This window comes from Ptychodera flava, chromosome 5 (genome assembly GCF_041260155.1).
Source record: "Ptychodera flava strain L36383 chromosome 5, AS_Pfla_20210202, whole genome shotgun sequence".
Classification (NCBI taxonomy): domain Eukaryota; kingdom Metazoa; phylum Hemichordata; class Enteropneusta; family Ptychoderidae; genus Ptychodera; species Ptychodera flava.
In genome coordinates this window covers 41,775,625-41,793,611 of record NC_091932.1, presented here as the reverse complement: position 1 = coordinate 41,793,611, position 17,987 = coordinate 41,775,625, and the positions used below count along the sequence as shown (strand labels likewise).

The following is a 17,987-nucleotide window of genomic DNA, read 5'->3' as shown; positions in this document are numbered from 1 at the left end:
ATCCTGAGCGTGTAACTGAAAATCTGTACCGTCCCGTATTTATATCAAACAATTACATATATATCCAGAACATATCAAAACAATCTAGAACTTTCCATTGATATGCTAATTACTATTCTAAAAATATCTTCATTTGCAGTAAGCATGACCTTCTGGGAAGTTTTAAACTTAACTGATCAAAATCAAGGTCACATAACCTTCAGAATGTTCTAGATTAATTGAACTCAGATCATGTGGGCAGGGGAGAATAACTTACGTAACAGATATATCATGTTCATGGCATGCCTAAACTGTCTACAAAATCGCCCTCAAAGTGCTGACACATCAACCATACAATGACCAACGTACTTGTCACAGGGAAACAAAAGTGAAAACAAAACTGTGATTTTATTGGTAACAGCAGAGTACAAACATATCCTTGATTAAAGAGTTGTCAGAGAGTACAGTATGAACACAGGTTTTTACAGCTTTTGTGTTATTTCACTGAGATAAAGATAGATATTACTAATATAAGCCATATTCTACTGGTTAAGGCTAAAACTAATGGCAGTGTTCGTACATCAAAATATCGTCTTACATTATTTTTATGTATATAACACTCAGATGGCACATCCCTCAAAAAGACAACAATATTCTGCAGAAAAAGTCAGGAATATATCTTGAAAAAGGTGTCGCTCACATTTGATAAATATTGGTACATAATAGCGTGTATCTTGAAGATCAACAATGAATAATGTTTCTATCTGTTCAGTGCAGCAGCATCCTACATTAATGACAATGACTCCTACACAGTACAATAATATCTAAAGAAACCTACATAATATAAATCAAATATCAAAGCAATCATAGCAGTATACCTGAGAAGTAAGATACCTATTTATCAAATATGAAATTAATCTTTCAAAAAGTAACTACATTATAAACTTTCGACTGATTTACCATGTAAAGATCTCATTTCCATGTTTGTATCAATCACCTTAATTTGAACAAATTCACATGTACATCCCATAATGGGTCTACACACCAAATATGAACTTCAGATGATGTACCGGTATGTGCATCAGTTCTCAAGTTTTTGATGCACACAGACATACATACTTATAGACATACCGGTACGTAGTATACAGACGCCACTGACCGGCCATATAAGCACTTTTTGGTGTGTATATATATATATATATATATATATATATATATATATATATATATATATATATATATATATATATATATATATATATATATATATATCCAAATGTGAGCTAAAAATCTAAATATTGAATGTCTGAGTTTATATGTTCTATTTCTACTTTTTGTGAGATAAAAAGTGTGTACACATCAGTATATTAGATTGTTTTGTTGCCCATATTATTTCCCCCATACTCTTAACATTAGCAAGGCCTGATATTCAAGGAGAAAAACATTGTATCTTAAGGCACTCTATGCCTCCTCAATACCACACTCTTGCATTTATATGGTCTGATATGCTATTGGCTTGATTCATGTGCCCAAAGACTGTCCTCTAATTAAAATCTTTAGCCTATTTACATTGATGTTTTAAATACAAAAAGTTTTGCTTTGCATGCATGTCTTACATCATTGTTTGCATTCATGAGGTCTGCTCTTTAAAGGGTCAACATATGTCTCTCAAGACCCCCCCCCCCTGTGTCAATGGTGTGCAACACTATATTGCATTGGCATGATTCTACATCACAGATTTAATCAATATAAGTCTCATATAATCATTTGCAAGGTAAAGTTTCCCCATCCTCTGTGTTTCTAGTCAGATATTTGAGCTGTTGTGTTCATGTGATCTTTGAGTGGGTCAACATATGCACTTTAAGACCGTCCTTCAGTGTGAATGTTTTACCACACTCTTTACATTCATGTGGTCTGATATTTGAGTGGGTCAATATGTGCTTCTTAAGACTGCTCTTAGCTGTAAATGTTTTACCACACTCTTTGCATTTATGTGGTCTGATATTCGAGTGGGTCAACACATGCTGTTTAAGATTGCCTTTCAGAATAAATATTTTACCACACTCTGTACATTCATGCGGTCTGATATTTGAGTGTGTCAACATATGCTCTTTAAGATTGCCTTTCAGAGTGAATGTTTTACCACACTCTTTACATTCATGTTGTCTGATCTTTGAGTGGGTTAACGCGTGCCTTTTAAGACTGTTCCTGTGTGTGAATGTCATACCACACTCTTTACATTTATGTGGTCTGATATTTGAGTGGGTCAACATGTGGCCTTTAAGAATATTCTTCTGTTTTGAATGTTTTACCACACTCTTTACATTCATGTGGTCTGACATCAGAATGGATCAACATATGCCTTTTAAGACCGCTCTTCTCTGTAAATGTTTTACCACACTCTTGGCATTTATGTGGTCTGATATTTGAGTGGGTCAATATGTGCATTTTAAGATTGCCCTTGTGCGCAAATGTTTTACCACACTCTTTACATTCATGCGGTCTGACACCAGAATGGATCAGCATGTGCCTTTGAAGACCGCCCTTATCTGTAAATGTTTTACCACACTGTTTGCATTTATGTGGTCTAATCTTTGAGTGGCTCAACATGTGCCCTTTAAGCCTGCCCTTCTTTGTGAATGTTTTACCACACTCTTTACATTCATGGGGTCTGACACCAGAATGGATCATTGTATGGTCAATAAGACTGATCTTACGTTTAAACGCTTTACCACACTCTTTGCATTTAAATGGTCTGATCTTTGAGTGGGTCACCATATGAATTCTTAGATTGCCCTTCTGTTTGAAAGTACTACCACACACTTCACATTCATGCTGTCTGACATTGGAATGGATCAACAAATGGCCATTGAGACCCTTCTTACTTTTAAATGTTTTACCACACTCTTTACATTTATGTGGTCTCATCTCTGAATGGGTCAACATGTGCGTTTTAAGACCGATCTTCTGTGTGAATTTTTTACCACAATCCTTACACTCATGGTTTCTCACACCAGAATGAATCAACATATGCCCCATTAAACTTTCCTTCCTTGTAAATGTTTTACCACACTCATTACATTGTGGTTTATTGTTTGAGTGGGTAACCATGTGCTTGTTAAGCTGCCCGATTAGTTTGTAAGTTTTACCACATTCTTTGCATTTATGTGGTCTGATCTTTGAGTGGGTCAACATAATATGCTTTTTAAGACTGTCTTTCAGTGTGTATGATTTACCACAATCCTTACATTCATGCGGTCTCACACCAGAATGGATCAACATATGCCCAATGAGACCTTGCTTGCTTTTAAATGTTTTATGACAATCGTTACATTTATGTGGTTTGATCTTTGAGTGGACCAACATGTGCTTTTTAAGATTGCTCTTCCCTCTGAATGTTTTACAACACTCTTTACACTGATGTGGTCTGATCTCTGAGTGCATCAACATATGCTTTTTAAGACTGTTCTTGTCTTTGAATGTTTTACTACACTCTTTGCACTTATGTGGTCTCATCTCTGAATGGGTCAACATATGGATTTTAAGACTACCCTTCTGTTTGAATGTTTTACAACATTTTTCACATTCATGTGGTTGAACACTAGAATGGATGAATAACATATGCCAAATAAGACCTGCCTTCCTTTTAAATGTTTTACCACACTCTTCACATTCATGCTGTCTGACATCAGAATGGATCAACATATGACTGACACGACCACTCTTCCTTTTAAATGTTTTACCACACTCTTGGCATTTATGTGGTCTGATCTTTGAGTGGGTCAACATGTGTATTTTGAGAGTGGCTTTCTGTGTGAAGGTTTTACCACACTCTTTACATTTATGTGGTCTGATATTTGAGTGGGTCAACATATGTGTCTTTAGATTGACCTTGAATTTGAATGTTTTATCACACACATTGCATTCATGTGGCCTTACATTTGAATGGGTATACATGTGTCTCCTAAGATGTCTGTTCTGTGTGAATGTTTTGTTGCACTCATTGCATTGGTATGGTCTGATCTTTGAGTGGGTTAACACGTGCCTTTTAAGACTGTTACTCCGTGAGAATGTCATACCACACTCTTTACATTTATGTGGTTTGATCTTTGAGTGGGTCAACATATGTGTCTTTAGATTGACCTTGAATTTGAATGTTTTACCACACTCTTTGCATTCATGTGGTCTGACATCAGAATGGATCAACATGTGCTTAATAAGACTGCCCTTCTCTGTAAATGTTTTACGACACTCTTGGCATTTATGTGGTCTGATATTTGAGTGGGTCAACATGTGTATTTTGAGATTGCCTGTATGTATGAATGTCTTACCACACTCTTTACATTCATGTGGTCTGACACCAGAATGGATCAACATATGCCTCTTAAGACTGCTCTTCCGTGTGAATGTTTTACCACACTCTTTGCATTTATGTGGTCTGATATTTGAGTGGGTCAACATATGTGTCTTTAGATTGACCTTGAATTTGAATGTTTTATCACACTCATTGCATTCATGTGGCCTTACATTTGAATGGGTATACATGTGTCTCCTAAGATTTCTGTTCTGTGTGAATGTTTTGTTGCACTCATTGCATTGGTATGGCCCTAACTTTGAGTGGGTCATTATATGAATTATAAGGTTGTGCTTCCGTAAGAATGTTTTGCCACACTCCTGGCATTTATGTTGTCTGGTACCAATGTGTCAATGCATGTCTCAAAAGACCAGTCTTGCAGTTGAATGATCTGTAACACTCTTTACATTTATGTAGTCTGAGACCTGAATGGATCAATGCATGTCTCCTAAGATCAGAGTTTTGAGAAAAGTTTTCACCACACTCTTTGCGGTCGTGTGGTTTGACATCACAATGGAATGACAAATGTCTGTCAAGGTCACGCTTTTGAGCAAATCTTTTGTCACATGCTTTGCATTCATGTGGTCTTGAATTTAAATCGGTCGACGTATGTCTATTAAAACAGCGCTGTCTGTTGGATATTTTATCACACTCCTTGCATTCATTTGGTCTTACATTGCAGTCGCCAACATTTGTCTTTTACGAGTGCTCTTGCCACACTTGTTGCATACAAGTTGTCTGATATCAGCATTGATCAGGTCACACTTTTGAGTGAATGCTCTGGCATGCACTTTGCTTTCATCAAGTTTGATATTTGATCTTGTCAACATATGTGTCTCAGGATTCTGCTTTAATGTTTTACCACACTCACTGCGTTGGAATGGTGAGAGATCAGAATGGATCGATGCAGGCCCCTTGAGATTCCTGTTATGTGTGATGGTATCAACACGTTCTCTGCATTGACTTGGTTGTGTACCTGAATACCGGTAGTTCAAGCGAGCTCCATCATTGCTACTGCTGATTTCACCATCATCGTTGTCCCCATTATGAGAATTACACTCTGCCAAACTCGGGGAATCTTTGTGTAATGTACATTTGGTTTGGTGTTCTATATGATCACCCTCATGCTGTGGAGTCAGTTCTTTGTTACTGTACTCTAGGTCGGACATGCCACATTCCAATGTCATGAGCCCATGTTGGACAAGGCCTTGCATAATTACTGATGCATCTGTGAGTAGAGAGTATGAACAGTTCAGTTGAGTGAAGTGGTAACAAGGGGGTGGGACAGTAAGAAGTAACCTTTGATGTTACTGATGACTTTAAAAAACAATGCACCAAACTTGCAGCAACAGCACTCTGTCATACCCATAAACTATAACACTAGGTCACAGGTCACATACAAAGTTATTGAATTCAACAAATGCAGCACAGCACAGCACAGCACAGCACAGCACAGCACAGCACGGCATAGACTGAGAACAAAGAACAAAGAACAAAGTACTAGTATATATATATATACACACACACACATATACAGGGATGTAGAAAATTTTTGTCACAGCAGGAAAATTATGGTTGACAGCTGGAAATGTCCCGATGCGACCGCAAAGCGGAGGGGGGGGGGGGTGTGGGAGGGGGCTGTCCCCGCTCCCTTGGTGCGGACCTTTTTGAATGGCTCTCCTGGACCCATTTTATGAATTTTTGGTCAAATCTTGCACACTTTTACATCATGTATGATTTAACAAGGTAGGGACAGTCAGGTGATCTCTCTTCAGGTATTTTTATTTCTGAACACTTATTAGTAACATTTATTATTTGTATAGTCTCCTTTTTTCGATGTACACTGGCCACCATAAACCGGTAAATTCGTCAAAGCCCAATTTTCTGTTCTATAGCCAGGCGTGAGATACTTTAAATTTACTTGTAGAATTGTTCCCATATTTGTCGTACGTCAGAATTGAAGAACAGCAGCACAAATAGAAATTATGAAGACTGATTTTTCGCTCACTGTTGCCATCGAATACATTGCTAAACACAGCTAGGATTTCTTTCTCACTGTCCCTCTGAGATAATACTGTACATTGTTGTTTGATTCATGACCCGATGAATTGACATCACTAGTAGCGAAACTTTTGGTTGTTTCAACAGTTTCACTTGAACATGGTTCGTTTTCAGTTGTTTCGATAATACTGGAACATGACTGGCATTGCACGGCCACGTGGGAACTCGACTAGGTTGTAACTTGTTTTGGTTGCGATTTCCGGAGTAGGACTTGCACTGAAACACTGCTAAAGTGCTGGCAGGCTTGCTGGCAGGTTCATCGGCAGATTTTTCACCAAGAGTTTGTTCAGCCTGTTTATCAGAGAAACCACTGAAGAATTTTTTGATACTTGGCTATTTATCGCACAACATTTACGTTCTGCGTGCAATCTCTGCAAAGTTGACATAGGCTTGTCATGCAAATACAACTGCGTGACTGCACAGAGTCACTCCGAAAGCTAGCCGAACACATGCCGACAATGACGTACCAAAAAAAACCCCAGTGAGGTCAACTGCGACCTGCATGACCTGTGCACTTCGTTCCGACAAGCACACGTTACCGTGACGTACCTATCGTGCATGTAGATTTTTTTCAGCGTACTCTTGCTTACAATTCGTTTTCGTTCGACTAGAAATTTTTGGGAGTCTGAAAAGACATGAAACTCTATGATTTTTGTAAACTTAGTACTCAACTAATGCCTGATCCCATGGCAGACTGAATTTAACACAACTGGCCATTTCCGTGTGAACGCATGTATGTATACATCCTCATACTCAATTACGATTTATTTTTCAGACACACAAATACAAAAAACTGCTGTTACTCGTCGCAGTTACATTTAATTTTAAATATCTGTGAGAAGATTTTGGCTTTTTTTTTTTACACTGCAGCAGAAATGACATCGATTTTACATCTACAAATAATTTTCACAGCCAGCAAAATTTTGCTGACATCTGGTTGTTGGTCCATATATATATATATATATATATATATATATATATATATATATATATATATATATATATATATATATATATATATATATAATATATATATATATATATATATATATATACTCAACATTTGCCCTGTATATTAAACAAACCTTACCTTTCATTGAGAATGCATTGTCTTGACATTTTTGAAACATCTTTTCAGTCAGTGTCTCTAATGGTTTCACTAGCTCATGCATTTTGTCAAAATGTTTTAGAGCTTTACAAATTGCACAACACTCTGAAAAAAATCAAAATGTTTCAATGTTAAGAAGCCACACAGTAACATTAACAGCTAATCTATTATATTCCCTGAATGAAAAAATACCGTCAAGGACAGTGTGCTCACATTCGGTTTGAATTGGTAAATTCAAGAAATATTTAAACCAGAAAAACAAGAATGACAAAAGCAAATAAGGTCTGCAACTTAGGTACTGGAGGTCATCTTTAGGAACATGCATATCAACTTCTATAGCAATGGGAAAAGCAGATCCTACATACACAAGCAAATGTCAACAAAAAAATTAGCCAGAGAAGCTTGACAAAAAGAAAAGGTGGGAGAGTGGGGAAAAAATAAAGAGTGGGAAAAAATGTACAAGGGATCTGGTAAAAAGTAATGCTACCTCATCAATCTTCTATCCCCTACCCCCTCCTGAATATCAAATGTTCCACCCCTTACATAAGACCAGCTGGCAGGAAATGTATTTTACAACCTTATGGATGTTTTAATTAATGCTATGAGTGCTATCATTCGTATGTAAACAGCACTTAAATCAGTTACAGATAGTGAAATGCCTTCCACTGGGGGGGGGGGGGGGATTACGACATCTGGAATTATCCTGGATCCAAATTTCTCATCAGTTCTTGTGTGTCTTACATGCAAAAGTTGCAAAAATTGGTTCGCAATGAAAATATTTACCTCAGCTTTGTTTTCTGGATCAAATTTTACTACAAATTGATATTAAATATGACAAAATTATGTTCACAACCTTCAAAACTCTCTCACAACATATCCTGGGTTGGTGTAGGTCATTTAAGGTCACAAAAGAAAATTACCTAAAATATAAAAATTTGGGGGTTTCCCAACAATTTGAGCAGAAAATTTATCTAATAACATCCCTCGGGACTTTTGTACCAAATTACAAAGCTATCAGACAAGTAATTTTGAGAACAAGTTTTCTTGACCAAAAATGACAAAATTGTCTTAAAAATACAAATTTGTATATTTCAGGACAATTTCCACATATCTAACTATTGTCATCTCTGGACATCTGTACACCAAATATAAAAGCTGTCTGTCCAGGGGCTTTAAAAAGAATATATTTTTTAAGATTTTTTGACAAAAAATGACAAACATAGGGCCAAAGTCCCTGAAGCTACTATAGACATGGATACAAAATTAAGTATTTCCTGACTGTATGAAATTATCTCACTAAGGTCATCCTAGGGACCTGTAAACCAAATATTAAAGCTGTCTGACCAGCAGTTTTGAAAAAACAAGCGACTCAACAGTCGACAGAGCTCTGCTGTGTTATGTAGAGAATAACCTTTTGTGACACATGTATTGATGAAGAAGGTGGATATCTTTGATAGCTCATATAAGGATGGCCTGACCAAAAATGGAAAAAAATTCCGTAAAAATACAGATTTGCATATTTCATCAGACTATATTAGTCTATAACAGCAAATAAACGAGAGTTAATTACATTCTAATTAAAGTAAACAAGACTTGCTTCAATCAAGATTTACGTCATAAAAAAACAGCATATCTGTCAGGTTATAAAGAATCTTGAGCTGATATCTTTTAATATCAGTATTTTCATCCTATCAACCAAGCACATTTCAACTTTCAAATTAACATTGTAAGTAAGTTCTGTTGAATAAGTTGAGACTGTAGGTACTCAGAGAAAGCACACTGAAGTGACAAATGTTTGTAACTTAAGAAGTTCAAGGTCATCAAAAGCATTATAAGGAGTCATGTTACACTTTCATTGCACTGTTTACACAGATTGCATAATTGCTATAAATAGCACATGAGGAATCGTACAGCCCAGCTTTACCATAAAAACCCTATCACTTTGACCACTCTTTTAATTGACCACTCTATTTTTTTCCTCAAAAAGTAATCTTATTTTATCCTTACCAAGTCAACCATAAATGGAAATTAGAACTTTCTCTATCTCTATTTATTTGACCACCCTATCATGACAAACTATTATGAGCAATTTCTTTTAGATAACATAAATGGTGGTTCAGAATATATCAAAGTTGGTATTCAGGAAAGTTGCCTTTATAGGTTTTAATCCTCAATTCACTATCAACTGTCAAAAAAAGTTGAACTTTCTGATAATTCCACACTAAAACTATTTTGGCTTTGATAATTTTCTAATTAATTCAATTATTTAAAATCATATTAATTATTTTTTTTCTGGGTGAATTGATAGGGTTTATACAGTACAAGAATTACATACAATGTAAGTCAAACTGAGACCAAAGATGACAAAAAAATTCCTTAAAAATACACATTTGCATATTTCATCACAATTTGAACAAATCTAAGTTGGGTTGTCCCTAGGGACCTGTATACCAAATAACAAAGCTGTCTGACCAGCGGTTATGAAGAAGAAGATTTTTTACCAAAAACACCTTTTTTGGCATTAATTTGCCTATTTTCAACAGTATCAAAATTAAAAAAAATAGTTTCTCAAAATCATATTTTTCATCCACACAACAAATATCAAATCAGTATGTACTGCGGTTCTCAAGATATTTGAGTGGACGGACGCCTCACAAACGGACATACATACATACATACATACATACATACAGACTGACGCCGGACGCCGGACGGATACCCATCCAAATAGCTTCTATAGACTATAGTCTATAGTAGCTAAAAATTGCCCCAAAACAGTAATATTTCCAATTTTGTCGTAATTTCAACAATTAGAAGGGTAACACCAAATTTTAAACACCTACTTTAGAATGCCTAAAGGAACCTGCACACCAAGTTTCAACCCAATCTGACCAACGGTTACAGAGTTTTAGCAATTTGCAGGGTTTTTCCTTTCCCCCCTCATTTGCATATTTTTGGCACTGACATGTTCATTTGAACAAATTCACATCTCCTCCCCAAGGTGCACCTGTACACCAAATACTAAGACAGTAGGTGCTGTGATTTAGCTGTTTTTGACGTGGACGGACATACATACATACATACATACATACATACATACATACATACATACATACAGACATACAGACATGCAAATAAACTGATTCAGCTAAAACGATTACCTCACATTGGTATACCAAATGTGAGCTAAAAACCATTCTGCTTAGATAATAACATGCCATATTCATTGATGATAAGGATTGCCTGTGTAGACATCTGAAAAGCAGTGTGGAGAGCAGAGTATAATGTATAAATGATATTATCGATTTTATAGAAGTTATCCCCAAAATAACCAAACATGGATGAGGTTGGATCACAAGCAAAATACCACTGTATACAATGCAAGATCCGAGGTACATGAATATTCCACATTGATTAAGGGTCATTAGCATAGAATTTTAATACCGAAACAATACTCATTAATGTAATCTGCATATTTGAATATCATTATACCTCACATTTTGCACTAATAGTACCACTGTCCATATGAAAAGCTTGTTTTCAAATCTGTTGCTTGTAAACATGCACATGAATCTCTACAATGCCTGTGTGGATACAATTTGTCATACAATGACTTTCCTACATAAAGAATTTTAATCAGATGAATGCTTTCAGAGAAAAACATTCTTTGACTAAAAACTGAAAAAATTACCCTAAAAACAGAAAAATGCAAATTTCATCCCAAATTTTAAACACCTACTTTAGAATGCCTAAACAAACCTGCACACCAAGTTTCAACCCAATCTGACCAACGGTTACAGAGTTTTAGCAATTTGCAGGGTTTTTCCTTTCCCCCCTCATTTGCATATTTTTGGCACTGACATGTTCATTTGAACAAATTCACATCTCCACCCCTAGGTGCACCTGTACACCAAATACTAAGACAGTAGGTGCTGTGGTTTAGCTGTTTTTGACGTGGACGGACATACATACATACATACGTACATACATACATACGTACATACATACATACAAACGTACATACAGACATGCAAATGGCATGCAAATGAACTGATTCAGCTTATACGATTACCTCACATTGGTATACCAAATGTGAGCTAAAAAGAAAAATAATCAGCTATAGTCATACTCACTAAAAATATAACACCATAACAATGTGCTCCAGCACAACTGAGTTTCAAAAAACTGCTGGAATCTTGCATTATCCTTAAATTTGCCAAGTCAAACATCCCAAAAATTGTTCTGCCAAGTGAAGTTCACATAAAAAGTCCCAATTTTGGGGGCATATTTCTCCTAAATAAATTTTGTATTTTTCACTCATAATACCTTATTTTGATTGTCATAAACTTCTTTCATTAGTCAAGAAAAAAAAATCGAAAGGGTAAAACTAATAAAAGAACTTGAAAATTTGGTTTGTTCTGTTGCACTGATCATCAGAAAAGGGTGATTTTGCGACCCCTATCTTAAATGGAACATTCCACTGAAAGATATGGGCTGATTTAAATGTATGACCCCTTGTTGGAAATGTCGGATAATTCTCTAAATGCGTCAGAGCCTCGATATTGTGATATTCACAGGCTGCTATTGTTGGAAACTGAAAGAACTTTGATCGAAAATCTTGACCTCAAGACAGCAAAATTTTGGATGAGCGGCTATCTGATGATAAAATTTAGTGTATATTTAGGAAGATTTGAAAGTTTCATGAAATTTTGATGAGCAGTTTCGATGGAAGTTGATCAACAAGTACTTTGAGTGGGATCGGGAGGTAGCTGAGTGCCACTACCAACATTGTAGCTGCAATAATTGTAGCCCACAGGCTTTTGTTTTCCATGTTAGCTATTCAGCCACAGGCCGGGGCTGAGTGGCCAACACGGCAAAACACGCCCACCAAAAACTGATCAGTTCTTGCAATTTGCAAACCGGATCTATTTACCAGATTTTTTTTCGATCCAATAACTTGGCAATAAGCTGTTCTTGAGATATTGTGCAAACATACACTGAAACAGATACACAGACAGACAGAAAGACATCACTGAGACATTAGCTCATGTGTGTTAACATGTGAGCTAAAAATTGTGCTCAAAGTAAAAAGGTATTGAAGCTAGGCTTAAAAGTGTGATGACGCAATTACAAGAATAATTGGATTGCAATAGCAAAAAAACATGCCATCAAGAGTTTTAATTTTTAAAATTCCAGTATTGCAGGTGGGATGTGCCCTTGCAATAATGTCCTCAAAACAGAACTTGTTGTCTCGCATTCTCACCTACTGGGGGTCACCTCGGATGCACTCATGAGTCCACTGTGTTGGGTGTAGTCTGCAAGTAATATCTGATACTAACAGTGCCCTTTGTTTTGTTTGATTATTTTGAGGATATATTTATGTAATTTTTGAGCTGTGATTAGAAGTAATTGAAACATTGCACTTGTAGTCCGACTGAGCTCTGATTCAATAATTTGCGGCAGAATATCACACTAATTATGAAAATTCATTAAATATGCAAATAAGCACTTAATTGGCCTGATGCTCCAATATAGCCTTGTATAGCACAAAACTGCGAAGTCAACATCTGTACCAAGTTTCATCAAATCTGATGTAGTATTTCTAGACATATCACATTAATTAGGAAAGTTCATCAAATATGTAAATTATAATTTAATTGACGTGTTTCTGCTAAATGTTTTTGCACACTATTACAATGCTGAGAGTTAAATATCTGTACCAGGTTTCATTAAATTTAATGCACTATTTCATGACATAGCACACTAATTATGCAAGTTCATTAAAAATGCAAATTAACAATTAATTGAGATAAGACTGCCAAATATCTTTGTAAACTATTACAGCCGGGTGTGTTCAACATTTGCACCAAGTTTAATTGAATTTGCTGCAGTATTTTCAGACAAATCACTTAAACTATGAACGCTCATTAAATATGCAAATCAGCAAGTAATTGATACGATACTGCTTAATGTCTTTGAATGCTATTACAACACAGTAAGATAAATGACTGTACCACTTTTCATCAAATTTTACCCAGTATTTCTATTATTATTGTGAAGGTTCCTCAAATATACAAATTGGTACAGTTTTCTCCCAACAATTGTATTGTTATGCAAATTAGTCGCTTCGGGAACACTGTAGCATTTTAATTGACATAGTTCTGCTAAATGTCTTTCAACACTATTACAGAAGTTCTACATCTGTACCATGTTTCATTAAATTTGCTGCATTATTTGTAGACATATTACTCTAATTCACAAAGGTCATCAAATATGCAAATCAGGAATTACTTGATACTGCTAAAATGTCTTTAAAGTGCCTATGATATGCCCATACAACCACATGTAAAATCACTCTTTGGGTCTTTAAGTTAACTTACGTCACTGCCTTGCATTGGGTATCGCCCCTTTGTCAAGATAAAAGGCAAGTAAATGTTACGGGTCGGCGTGTAGCCCTAGCCCAACTCGTTTGATTTTTTTCGGCTTTTCGAAGTTCAGCCAGGCAAACAGTCTTTCACAACTTTGCAAATCTCATGTCCGTAAGGATGTGAGACAAGGGCTTCCTTAGCTCAGAACGTAACTCACGCGGCGCACAAGAGAACATTGTAGTTTGCTTTTCAAGAGATCACCAACAGTGTTGTAGTGGCATCACATGTCGTGTACGGCCGATCGCCGTGCCAATCGAGTAAATTAAAATGACTTGTCAGGCTATCTGTTTAGGTGTACTATGTTTTCATGCCAAATATGGAAAATAGACATTACAAGAAGGATGACAGTCGATGTCACATCCTCACTCATTGGGAAACATTTGTGCGGCCGGAAGTTTCCCATAACTACACAATCGTGAAGACAGCAATTCAAAATGGCAACCCGACAATGCAGTGACAAGCTTTCTTTGTTTTTCTTCATTCCAAACATGTGCAAAATAGGCCCACTACATCATTTTTTGTAGGATTCATTTGCTCTGGAATTGCACGGGAACATTGTTTTCATCAAATTTGAGTTGGTAATTCGTGTTATCATCTACCTACATTTACATGTCTGTGTAAAGCTATGGGGGAAAGCGCCCTCACTTCCGTGCATTTTTTCGTATCACGCCCCAGCCCGGTGCCAAAATATGGGCAATCGTGTGCATTTCTGAACTACCTCGATTCTGGTTGCTATGCGCGTTGCTATCCACAAACGTTCCATTTGTACACAAAGCCAGCGTGAAATTAAGGAAAACATCTGCTCACTCAGATCGCAGTTGTGCGTGGTGACAGTGGAGCCGCAACGGTGATCTCGGCTTTTATTTCTAAATTCTGGTGTAATCCTGTGTATACCAAGTGCGTGCCTGTTAAGTGTAAATTGCAATAAATTGACATCACGCTTTTGTCCTTCTTACACCTCTTGATGAAATCTGCTGCAGGTACTGATCTGACAGATATCTGACTGTGTTGTGAAGCATTTAGTAGTGTGATGTTAAGTAAGGGTTCATTTGCATATTTAATGAACTTTGTAATTAGTGATATAACTTTGAAATTATGGCACCAAATACCAGTATAGTGAAACCTGCTACAGATATTGATCTGATAAATATCTACTTGTCTCGTGAAGTAGAGCACTGTCAAGTAATTTTGGGTTCATTTGCATATTTGATGAACTTTGTAATTAGTGATATTACACCGAAATTACAGCATTTAATTTGATGAAATGTGCAACAGATATTGATCTGCTGGATATCTAATTGTAACATGAAGAATTAAGCAGTGTCACTTTAATAAACAACTTATTTGCATATAAAATGAAGTTTTGTGATTGGTGATTTAACTCTGAGAGTATTGTGTAAAAGTTGATGAAAAACTGCTACATATAATGATCTGACAGATTGTTCTGAAGCGTACTACTAAGTAATGAACCTGCTGTAAAACACTTGAGCACATTCAGTTCACATCTGGTCAATGAATAACCTAACCATGTAGTGCAATCCAAAAATGTAAACAAAAACTCAGATGATCCCAGTGGAAACCATTCCAATCCAATCTCTGCTACTGTCAGAACTTTCAAACCAGGCTTTGAATTCCACTCACAGTATTTGTGAATGCACCCTAACTAAAGATGTACATGTAAACACATAGATTTCTATCATGCATATGTATAGGCAAGACTTGAGATTAGTGGACAGAAAGAAGAAACTTAGTGAGTCCAATCATACAATCACTTATAATTAAGAGCCCCTAAGAACATCCCTTTGAGTTCGCATTGCAAATGGTACATCCACTTATCTGTTAGCAGTCCGGGTTATGTCCATATAGAGGATAGTAGGGAAGAGCCAATGGCGTACCGTATATGTAATGAAATTAAGGCAAGAACCAATCACGTACTGTATATGTAACAAGGGTCAAAGGTTACGTTGGTTCACTTCGTTTAGATCGCGATATGACCTGACAGATCCATCGATCCAGTGAGACTGTTGGCTACCCGGAAGTATCTTAGCTCCAGTCGATTGGCGACGTTCTACCGTGTTAAAAATTGTATGATTTCTTCAGGAATAGTTTTCTGAGTTTCTTTACCCTTGACCATATTCGACAAAGAGTTATTGGACGTTTTTTGTTCTCTTTTCCCGCTTTTGGTTAACTTCTCGGCGATTGATCCGGCGCGCGTTTTTCTGAGCGAAGGGTCAATCGCACCGGGCAATGCATGGTGATCGAAAAAATCGTGCTCCATCGTGCTCCGATGACCAACTAAAACAGTTGACCCATCTTTGCAAAGCTTGAAATATTCTCCATACTGCAGATGGCAAGGTTAAATTGAAATTTGACCAAAAATAGGCAATATTTGGCGACAAATAACTTACTGTAGATTTACAAGGGTCAAATGCTGATTTCTAGGAGCCTTACCCGGCCACGAAATTCATCCAAATAAGTAATTTTCAATGTACCATACTAACCACTTGTGTCGGTCACGATCTCGGCCGCACTGAACATTGTGCGTAACGTCTACATCTAAAAACTACCCAGTGCTAAAAATAAAAGGCGAAATGAAGCCGAAAAGTTCCAAACTCGTTGCAATGTACGAGCCAAGGTTTGCATGGTTAATTATTCATGACGTTAGCGGCGGCAGGTTCGCTGATTGGTCAATCGTAATATCCTCTCTATGGACATAACCCAGACTGGTTAGTCATACCTCATGCATGTGTCAAACGTCCCCTTTACCGCTAAAAAAATGCTTTTTACTAAGTTAGGAGGGTTTGTATGCCATGTGGCACAAGACCACTAATTCATTTCCCATAGGCCACCACAGTAGCGTTGAGCTCGATTTTCCTATTTTAAAACATTCAGCGGCACGAATCCTCTTAACAGGTGTTAGGTCAATGTCAGCTTGACTACTGATTAATTTTTCGTGTGGGCAAGTCCACGGAAATTTTGAGATAGCGATGAAAATAGCGCCCTCACTGGTGTTTTTGACAAATTTCAGGCTTATTGTTATGATTTCTATTAGCCCTAGAACTCCTCATATTACCACCAAATGCTTCAGCCATTATTCGCAACAGCCTGCATTTTGATTCAGGCAGAAAAATATCTTTACAAAAATTCTTGACGTTAAAGTTCAAACTAAACAAGCATCCATGCAGATATCAAAACTTCAAGGTCTGCACTATTTTCTTCCGAACTATCTTCGTGGGTAACGAACCCGGAAGTGAATTAGTGATCTTGTGCCAATATAGTGAACCTTAAATTCACAAAAGTGCACAATTTTAACACCAATCAAAGTACTGGTGGATATGACTCAAATACTAAAATAAAAGAAAATTTAACCTTACACTTCAATTGCTACACTTGCCTCAAGACATACATTCATCGGCCCTATGGCAGCAATTTGCGTCACCTCTGTACCAAGCTATATGACACCATATGACATAAAAACACATTCCTGGCAAACAAATTTTGTGTCCCAAACACTCATATCAGAATACTTTTACAATTGCTTAGTTGTGTTCTTCCCAAAAAAGATAATGATTTCACAAATAGAATCTCTCCCCGAAATTAAACCCCGGTTTCAGGGGCTAGGCCTATTTTCATCAACTTTTTACGGAAATTTTGAATAATAAATTTCTCTGTAGAAAACCGCTATGGATGGATTTGCACGAATTTTTGATATAAAAGCAAGAAATTGTATGTCTAAACAATAAAAGTACTGGTTTGACAAATTAAGTTGAATTAGGAGAGAAATTGACAAAAAGCTATGCCATACCCCTATTCCTGACAGAGTCCAATATGGCCGCCAGCAGGGATTTGGGCCCCCCAAGTATATCAAAATTAGTGTCTGAGCTGGTTTCCACATACCTTTATATTTCCAAGTATTGTTCGGAGTGATAGAAAGTGCAAAAGGTTGTTATTTTTCAGCATAGGACATCATACGTACTGAAATATGTCCCCCTATAGGGCTTCCTTTGGGCCGTCAATTAGGCACAAGACCACTAATTCATTTCCCATAGGCCACCAC

The 17,987-nt window shown here is 36.7% G+C and overlaps 1 protein-coding gene across 2 annotated transcripts in view; it reads right to left on the bottom strand.

Moving 5' to 3' along the window:
* Positions 1–387: 387 nt before the first annotated feature.
* The window catches only part of LOC139133977 (zinc finger protein 729-like), a 24,156-nt gene continuing 6,556 nt past the window's right edge, over positions 388–17,987 (bottom strand). For both annotated transcript variants that reach the window (XM_070700803.1, XM_070700802.1), the window contains exons 2-3: positions 7,485–7,607; positions 388–5,561 (exon numbers count right to left, since the gene is read on the bottom strand). In XM_070700803.1, the coding sequence (XP_070556904.1) occupies positions 5,005–5,561; positions 7,485–7,607 (680 nt within the window). In that variant the 3' untranslated portion in view covers positions 388–5,004. The remainder of the gene's footprint in view (positions 5,562–7,484; positions 7,608–17,987) is intronic.